The 9,914-nt window shown below is 35.7% G+C and overlaps 1 protein-coding gene across 1 annotated transcript; it reads right to left on the reverse strand.

Annotated features, from left to right (window-relative positions):
• Positions 1 to 863: 863 nt before the first annotated feature.
• Positions 864 to 7,748, reverse strand: LOC142611164 (U4/U6 small nuclear ribonucleoprotein PRP4-like protein). Its single transcript, XM_075783214.1, has 6 exons — positions 7,489 to 7,748; positions 6,001 to 6,923; positions 4,875 to 5,328; positions 4,515 to 4,712; positions 4,311 to 4,392; positions 864 to 1,336 (listed from the first exon to the last, which is right to left on the reverse strand). Exons 2-6 carry the CDS (start codon positions 6,915 to 6,917, stop codon positions 1,242 to 1,244), a joined length of 1,746 nt encoding a protein of 581 aa, XP_075639329.1. The 5' UTR covers positions 6,918 to 6,923; positions 7,489 to 7,748; the 3' UTR covers positions 864 to 1,241.
• Between the last annotated feature and the right edge of the window lie 2,166 nt (positions 7,749 to 9,914).

Here is a 9,914-nt window from a genome sequence, read left to right on the forward strand (position 1 = left end):
TTTGTCTACTTTGGAGCCAAATCCAGGCTTCGCCATTGCCAGCGACTAATAATGTTTGGAAGTTAAAGCAAAGCTGATTGAACAGCTTGTGATGGAGAGAAGTTTGAGTCTATTCTCATGTTATGGCTTCCCATAGATTGAAATGGTAACTGAATTTATCAAATACCACTCTGAAGCCGAAGATTGACGACTTTGATCTGTATATAACAGAGTGACAACTCCAACAAGGCATCTCTGATGAAAAGAAAAAAAAAACCAAGGAAACTCGAGATCTGTTACCAAGGGACTTGTAGCTAAATTAGTATCTTCCCATGCACAAAGTGCTTGAAGGTCTAAGAGAAAAGGGTTTAAGCTATGGATTAGAAGCATATTGTAATTGTGGAGGGTAAGCTCCCTTAGAAGGTACTGTCCACTCTAGGTTCCGGTGTGACCCTCACGGTTTTGTCCCACATCGGGGAACTACGCCTCCCACCTTCGACTTATAAGCGCTGGGTTAAGGGACGGTGTACCATTGTGTGTTAACCCTCCACAGTAATTATCTTTAAAAAAAAAAAATTTAAAAAAAAAAAAAAAAAAAGCCCTGTTAACAAGGCCTAGAATAAGTGTTCCAGAATTGGGTTCAAGTCAAGTAGAAATTTTTTGCTCTAGTGCTGATCAAATCAGACTGCATCTATCAGATACTGAGAGCCTCTGGTAGTTCTTGACTAATTTTTGTGCCAATGGCATCTTCTCTGCTATTCTTCTCCCTGACATAAAAAACAGTTTGCTGTAGTTTCTGTAATGATCGGTATTAACAAAAGACTGAAAGTACAAGTAATCAACAATTATCACTGCGCAGACTCACAAAGGAAAACACAACACAGTTTTTCAACACTGCGTAGACTCACTCCTGTTTTCTTGCTGGATGATTTCACAACTATAACTGTAAAGATTAGGTACACCAAGCATTTCAGTTAGTATGGTTCCTCTCAAAATCTCTTACAACAAATTATCTAAGTCTGATCAGAGTTTGAAAAAGAAAAATAACAAGGTAGATGAAACCTAAGTCAGGAAAATGCAGTATATAACGAAAGCTTTCATTTACCCATAAACCATATCTCTCATGGTTAAAAGTGCAACTCCACAATAGACATTTTGAACTTGAAGCAATCTGTGCTTTGTTATCCACTCATCCCTAAAGGGTTTCTAGACCAAAAAATCCAGGAAATAGGATCCACCAATATTTTATCATCTTCAGCAACCTAGTCCACATCCATACCCTGTTCCTTCTCCTTGCTACTGCTGGACCAAAGCTTAATTTTCCGATCATGTGATACAGTTGCTATATAACGCCCATCTGTCATAGAAAGAAACATTTAGAAGTCAGAAGCAGAAAATAAACCATCAAGCAAGAAGTTGCCACATATGATACAACTTCTAAGGTAGGACAATTCAAAAGTTTCAGAGCGGATGCATGCAGCATGTTTGTTTGGTGCATGTGCATGCAGTTTGTACATTTTTGTGTGCGTGCACACACGTGCACACAAACACAGACCTTTCGAGGAACCATCAAGGGATTGTGGATAATTCACATTTTAACTTAATTACATTTATTGATTCCTAATAAAATTAGGGTTCTAGCAGTTTAGATTATAAATTGTGTCATTTTATATTTTTGACAAGGACATAGATGATAGAACCCAGTCATGATTGCTACACGTAGTTCCACGTACCATCAAAAAATTGGATCTACCAATTAAACATCCCCAGACTCCAAAGGTAGCTTCCATACAATATTAGCTATATACCAACAACAGTTTTTTTTTTAATAAGTAATAGTAATCTATTAAATTTGGTGCATGTGCATGTAGTTTGTACATTTTTGTGTGCATGCACACACATGCACACAAACACACACCTTTCGAGGAACCATCAAGGGATTGTGGATAATTCACATTTTAACTTGATTAAATTTATTGATTCCTAATAAAATTAGGGTTCTAGCAGTTTAGATTATAAATTGTGTCATTTTATATTTTTGACAAGGCCATAGATGATAGAACCCAGTCATGATTGCTACATGCAGTTCCACGTACCATTAAAAAATTGGATCTACCAATTAAACATCCCCAGACTCCAAAGGTGGCTTCCATACAATGTTAGCTATATACCAAAAACAGTTTTTCTTTTAATAAGTAATAGTAATCTATTAAATTTGGAAAAGCGTATACAGGAAGTATACAGAGATTTAAAAAAAAAGAAAGAAACAAGAGAAAGAAAGGGAAGCTATAAGATTAGAGATACAAGTACAATGAGTCTAAAACTCCATTAGACAAAAGGTTGAGATAGTAAAAGAGTGTGTCACCCATTCGAAGAGAGTTTTCAAGAAAAGAAATTTGAGATTCGGTATAAAAATCTCCTTCCCCTCAAATATCCACTGATTACTTTCCCTCCCAATGCACCATAGAATACAGTATTCAATGTAGCAAAGAAGTAACACTGGAATAAACCTAAAGTTTCTCTCAAAGTTGCTGACTAAATCAAAATTCAACAAAAGCATCCAAACAGCAATTTCTAAATAATTTTCTACCCCTATCTTCTTTTTCCTATTCCCTAATGGTGTTGCATGTCCCTAGAGCATTTATTTAAAGCAGTAAATGATACCATGACAGTTTACAACATAGAGCATCATCTAAGCATCAGAAGCCACAAGTCAAAAGGATTGATGAGCTAGCGATAATAGAAACCACAACACTGTTTCAAGGAGCTTTGAACTCATTTACTTGTTATTGATCTAGATTTTTTACACCAATTTATGTCAACCTGTAGATTGCATGTCAATGTAAAAAAAACCATGCAAGACCTAATGGTTGGCAATCTGGAAGGGGTGTCTGATATTTGCATTTTGCAAGCAATGTCATTAAAATTAAGGGGAAAAGAGGAGCACATTTAAGAATATAATTCAAAACATTAACCAAAAAGAATAAGGAAAGAGGAGAAGAAAACCACAACTGCATCTCCCAGGGGTGCAGGGACAGAAAATTAGAAAGGCTGACAGGGCAGGAAAATTATAAATAACTTTTTAGAATCAAAGGTAATGTTTCTCTCAAACATCGCTCATAGTGAGAGGAAAGAAAATGATAAGAGAGAGAGAAGAGAAAGATAAGAAAGGCAATAGGTCACAGGAGAGCAAGAGGGGCATGGTTCCCACCCCCTTGGTGGGAAGGGAAGAGAACTAAAAAAATGTCAGGGTGGGAAGGCATCTTTTTTTTAAAAATTTGGGGAGTGGGAAGGCATCTTTAGAATCTTATCTACAGTAATAAAGCTTGATGCTGTGCTGTAACAAAACCATGAGTTTAGTACTGCTACCAGCTCATGATGATTAGTGTAATTTTACCATTCCAATGAACTACTCAGATAAATAGGCATTCACATATAGAAAAGCTCAACTATACGTGTACATACACTCACTAACACGTTATGAGCATGAAACAAAATCAAATACTCTTTTACTAGGGGAAAGAAATGAATACATTTCCCACCTCAGAAAGCAGAATTATTTATGCAACTGTGTAACAATGTATTCAAGGTCGAGCAAGAAACTGTACTTGTAGAGGACTCAAAAGTCAATATCACACAGTATCAAGATTTCACAAAAAATTTAAAAAACAATTAAGTTTGAGACAGCAGCGACTTAATTTAATAAAATTTAGCTGCTCATTATTATCCTCTTTTTAACAAACATGTTCCATATGATTTAGAGGATGACTATCTAGATATTTTTCATTGAGACTGAAAGAAGTAATGAAACCAAATATCAACTGAAATCTCTCTCTTTGAGCATTTTTTTCCTTTAATAGATGGGTATCATCACCTGTACGAGATCTAATACCCAGGCAAGTGCAAATGTCCTACCTACTTGCAACAGGTAAACCTGGGAAATGACTAATAAATTAAGCTGAAATGGTACTAATTTATTTAGAACCTACAGTTTGTAGAATCTAAATTTTTGGCACCACCAATGTTGATGATCTTTAAGCTCATGAAAGTGGAAGCTCTAGTTTTTTAAATTATATAATATGATTATAAGAATTTTGGATCCTATAAGGGAATAAAAAAGGTAACAACAGAACATATGCATATAAATATGGAAGGGTAAAATGTATTTACGTTAAAAATGAAGTTACTAAATCCTAGAAGATATAAGGTAATTGGAGTAGTGTATCTCCACTTCCTCCATGCATCAATTTATTAAGAAGCTTAAATGAAAAAACCAGGAAATAAATCAGAATCTTGCCATATGCTCAACATATCTACAGTCATGTACTAACCTCCTGTAACATCTAAGGATGTGACTTTTGATTCATGTCCAGCAAGTGTCTTCACAGGCTTAAAATCTCGGGCAGACCAAATCTGAAAATACACCCAAGAAGAATGATATGTAAACAACATAGGAATCAGAAAAGGAAATAAAAACAGAAGGTTAAACTTCAAATTATTATGTAGGAATCACAGTGCTCAGAAAGGACCCACACCTTAGCTGTCATGTCATAGGAAGCAGTTACCAAGAAATATCCTTCCTGAGGCTCAAACTTTACTTCTGAAATGAGGTTAGAATGTGCTGGTATCGTATACAAAGTTTTTCTCTTTCTTAGATCCCAGACTCGACAGGTATTGTCTTCACCTCCGGTGGCTAAATGATATCCATTGGGAGAGAAGCTGATTCCCAAAACCTAAAAAAAGAGATTGGAAGAACATAATTGTATCAGTTAAACATACAACCAAAAAGCACACATGCACATGTACATATATATAATATATAAACTGATAAACATGACTTTATTCCCCCAACACCAAAAAAGGAAAAAGAAAAGTAGATGAGTTTTGAGTCTCACTGGCTTGACATGGCCTTCCAAGGCCAGAATACTTCTGCCAGTTCGAAGGTCCCAAACACGAGCAAGTGCATCCAGTCCACAAGATGCAGCTAGTGATCCATCACGGTGGAAGTCTAGCCCATAGACACTCCTACTGTGACCTTCCTGAAGAAGCAACTCCTCCCCATTTTCTACATCCCATAATCTCCAAGTCTTGTCAAAGCTAGTAGTGCCCAAGTACTTCCCTGAAGGATGGAAGGAAATGCGTGCAAGGCGGTCCAGATGGCCCTCAAATGTCCTCAACAAAGATCCTCTAGTGTCCCACAACCTTGCAGTACGGTCAGCAGAGGCAGTAGCTAGATGGTCATGCACAGGAGAAAATGCGACATCAGTAGCACGCTCTGTGTGTCCATTCAGTGTAAATTCCTTTTCAACATTAGGCATTTTCCACAACTTAGCAACGCCACTTAAAGAACTGATAGAAGCAGACAATATAAGGAATCTGGTCAGTTACATGTACCATTGCAATTTAGCAGCATATAAGTCTTTCAATACCATAATAAGAGCAAAGCCATAGATCAGAGCCTCATTACCAATCATACACCTAGAAGTTTAAGTTGGGAAGCAGGGCAAACTCAATATTTACCTAAAATTCCTCTGTAAGTGTTTATTCCTTTACCCTAGGAAAAGGGAGGGGTGCAACAGCCAATTCGGAGGAATAGACATCATGTACTTTTTCAAATCATTGTAGGAAACCCATCATAATCAGTTAAATAGTGGGTGGGCAAAAAAGTATAAAATTAAATCCGCACTTGAATGCCAATAAAAAGGTTGTACTCCAGACTGTAAAATATAATTTTAGTTGGAAAATGAATGGAAGGAGGGGGCTTAGATCCTTTAAATTTTTTTGATAAGAAAAAAATTATCAAATTTTTTTAGATGATTAGAAATGCTTACATATTAAATATACTGCCCCACAGTTCAAACCCATACACTTCCCCTGCTCCCCCAAGGAAGGTCCCTTAAATTGAACTTGTTCACAGTAAATGGTAAGACATAATGGCTATTAACTCATATGAATAAAGTAACACGTATGTCTAGGCATGCGTGTGGGTACAACTACAGAGAAAGAGAGAGAGAGCAATACCACGTAGCCAGCTTTTCTCCATCTCGTGAGAAAGAACAACCAGAGAGTGGCCGGTCATCCCCAATCTCACTGCAATCAAGCACCAAATTTGCTGCCTGCCCCAGAGCCCAATCCAACTCTGCATCCGTATCTTCATCCGGATCATCCCTTTTCCTTTGCTCACGTCTAATACGCAAAGCTGCCTGCACAAGAGAGTACCTTGCAATATCAACTCTAGCATCCTTAAGAGTCTTTGTCCCTTCTGTATAAAAGGGATATTGAATAATTTCTTCCTCAACATCTGCTTTAGCAGCAGTAGCTGCAGCCTCTTCCTCCTCATGAGCTTTCATCAGTTTCTCCAACTGCCCTTCAGCATCCAGTTTTGCCATAATCATCCGCAGCCTCTCACGTCTTTCCATCTCTCTTTCTCCAAAAAGAGTCATAGGTTCACCAAGCTTGCGAAGACGAGTCCGGACAGCCATGTCATTAGTAGGCACAGCAAGAGCTTTAGCACGACGCTTCATCATAAGCTCCTGTATTGCTTTTTCCTGCCGCTCTCTCACCAGTCTGCTCTCCTCAGATATCTCATATTCCCCAGTTGTACCTGGAGCAGTACGGGTTGGACCCGAATCTTCATTGTCTGAATCCGAGTCACTCTCTCTCACCTCGCCATTTTGCAAAATGGGCGGCCTTAAAACAGGAGGGCGGACGGGGAGAGGTGCCAATGGGCGAATAACCGGGGGAGGAAGAATCGAAGGAATTGGAGCAATAGGAGGAACAATAGGAGCAATAGGAGGCACAACAACTGGTGGAACTATAGGTTGGATTGGCTGAAGTGGAGTAGCATGAACACTGGAAACCAATGTTTGACTATCAGGACCCAAATCAGATGCCTCTGTAGGAGAAGTTGAGCCCGGGTTTTCCTCGTCCACCTCCATGATAGCCTAACCAAGGAAAAATCAAAATCAAAATCAAAATCAGAGCAAAGCATTTATGTTAAATAAAAAGAGCTTATACAGTGAAACCAAACTCTGCTTTACAGTTATTTGCCATGTACAATTAAAAAGCACAGCACAAGATTTACTTATTGGCTTAAACAAAACCAAACCCAGATACAGCCAAACATCTACTCAAGCTAAGCATTCAAAAATGTTTTCTGGGTAAGTGAAATTAACAAGTTGGGAGAAAAAATTAAAAATAAAACAACTTTTGTAATCTCTAACGGGTTTACTCTATCAAACCATTACAAAGAACCTAACTTAACAAAAGAAACAAGCCGAACTAGGCATATTTAGTACCAAAAACAAAAATGGGTTTGCGGAACAGAAGAGGATTTCGAACAAACAGAACTGAAAGTTATGCATTTTCAGTCAGGCAATTCAACAAACAGGTGGTGTGCAATAGTGGAACGCATAAATTGGAAAGTTCGGAGAGCAATCTCACACACCCACAAAAACAAACAAGACTTTACACACAAAATATGTATATGTAAAAGGAAAAACACGTTACCGGTGGCGATTCAGACAGTCAAGACAGTGGCGAAAGATTTCCCCCTCTCTATCTCTCGTAAGATTGTGCTTTCACAAAACAGATGGCCACAGTAAACAGGTGTAGTGTTACGAACTTACAATCAAAAACTAGTCACACGAAGTACTTGTTTTTCTGTTGAAACTCGAACTGAAGATGAAGATGAAGAAGAAGAAGAAGAAGAAGAATGGAGCTCAAGCAAGTTCGGCCGTTTGGGTTTGTGATTTGGGCCGTGAGTCCACTAATGGAAGGCTGTTTTTTACTGATGGAAGAAAACAACCAACCATAAATACCATAAATTTGAGGGGTGAATTTTGTAATTTATAATTTGAAAATGTTTTTAAATTTTGTAATTTTTTTTATTAAAATTGCATTTTATATTAAGTGATATTTTTGTAAATAATGTAATATGTGGTTAAAATTTGTTTTAGTAATTTTTACAAACAATTCAACCTCTATACAGCTTAAATAACATAAAGAAGAAATAAATATAAATAAATCCATCACTTATAATAGAAAAAATATATAATATTTTTTTAAGAAAAAAAAATACAATACTTTAATAAAATAAGTAAAGTTTAATTTTATTAAGAACCTACCAACATTATGCTAAGAATGTGACATAGTTTTACTCTTTTAGATATTATTAGATATTAACATAGATGAGTGCTTTGTTTTTGTTTTTTTTTTTTGTCTACTTTATTACTTTAAAAATATAAAGTTTAAAAATTATATTGGGCCTTTTATTTTATTTTTACAATTTTAATAGAAAAAAAATTCTAGTATTACAACAAATTTGAACAATATTTTTACAACAATATTCTTTATTTTGAGTTATGGTAAATCCTGGTATAATCTTTTTTTTTTCTTTTATTCATTATATTTTGAGTTATGGCGGGTAGACATCTTGCTTGTTCTTGTTGTGACTTGTGAGGATTTATTGACTCCATAGAGCTTCAAAGGTAATAAGTTTGATAATAAAAAAAATTATTATTATAAAAATACCTTATACATGCAAATTCCACTATATTCACAAACAGAAATAGAAAAAGTTTCTCTCCAAACTAGTTTGGAGAGAAACCCTTTAAACTTATCAAATAATTTTATATTGAGTTTGAAATTTGAAAATTTAACCGTTGGATTGCATGTTCTTATTATATTATTCATGCTTGCAAAATTTCAAGAAAATCAAAAATTAATTGCTATGTCATCAAACAAATGTTAAAATTTCAAGTTTTTGTAATCTAAAATTGTGTATAAAAAATAAGTTCATTGATCAAATAGTAAATAAAATCCGATTTGAACGAAATTTGATATGCATGTTAAGAACATAAGGAACATGAAATTCAACGGTTAGATTTTCAAAATTCACACCTAAAAAAAGATATATAATAAGTTTGAAGGGTTTCTCTCCAAACTAGTTTGGAGAGAAACTTTGTTCAACAGAAATTCCATGTACAATGTTTTAACTTGGTCCTTAACAATTAACATTGGCATATCATCTGGTTAGATGTGCGTACCATATTGTATGTTTACACTTTTTTTTTTCTAATTCTATTTAATGAGCGAAACAAATTTTACTATTAGAAAGTTCTATGTGTTATTAAAATCCTTAAAATAAAAATGAGAAGGTATTAAAAAGAATAAGAAAATAGCCCTGTCGGGCCTGGTTGTATGGTGTGCTGATTATCTTATTTATGTTTTGTCATGCAATCATGCAAGCCTAGTTTTGCTTTTGCCAACCCTCTAGCACTATTTCTAGTGCCAACACGCCTCAGTCCCCAATGACCCATTCTGTAAAAAAATTTGTTGTTCATCTCTTTCTTTCATGTAGTTTGTGGATAAGTACTAAAGTTGCTTCTTTTGTGGAGTCAAAGAGATAAGAGGAGAGGATCAGAATAATGAAGCAAGAGTGAAAGGGAGAGTGGGTTATGGAAATTCTTCGGAATTGGATGATCGGAAAGAAAAACTCGTTGTAGAAATATTCTTTCCAAGTCCTCTAATTTCATTGGTTTCCTATTATTCCTCCCTTTCACTTACTTTTCCTACTTTGGTTAATGGGTTTCTAGGACATCTTAATTGGTCAGGTGCTCTTACTTCGTTGGTCACCCTTTCATGTCTATGTCACCATTCTTGTACTTATTAGTCCTACTAGTCTCTTCTCCATTAAAAGTTATCTGGGTGCTTATCAAATTGTAATTTTGACCCATATTTTCCCAGATTTTGAACCTTGTGCAATCTTAGGGTCTGTTTGGATAGAACTTATTGCTGAAAACTGAAAATACTGTAGCAAAATAATTTTTAAATTGGTAAAAAATACTGTTCATGCCAAAAGTTACTGTTCATTGGCCTAAAATCACTGTTCATGGCCAATGAACAGTAACAAACCCGTGTAAAAAAAAAAAAAA

This window comes from Castanea sativa, chromosome 9 (assembly GCF_040712315.1).
Source record: "Castanea sativa cultivar Marrone di Chiusa Pesio chromosome 9, ASM4071231v1".
In the NCBI taxonomy this organism is placed as follows: Eukaryota; Viridiplantae; Streptophyta; class Magnoliopsida; order Fagales; family Fagaceae; genus Castanea; species Castanea sativa.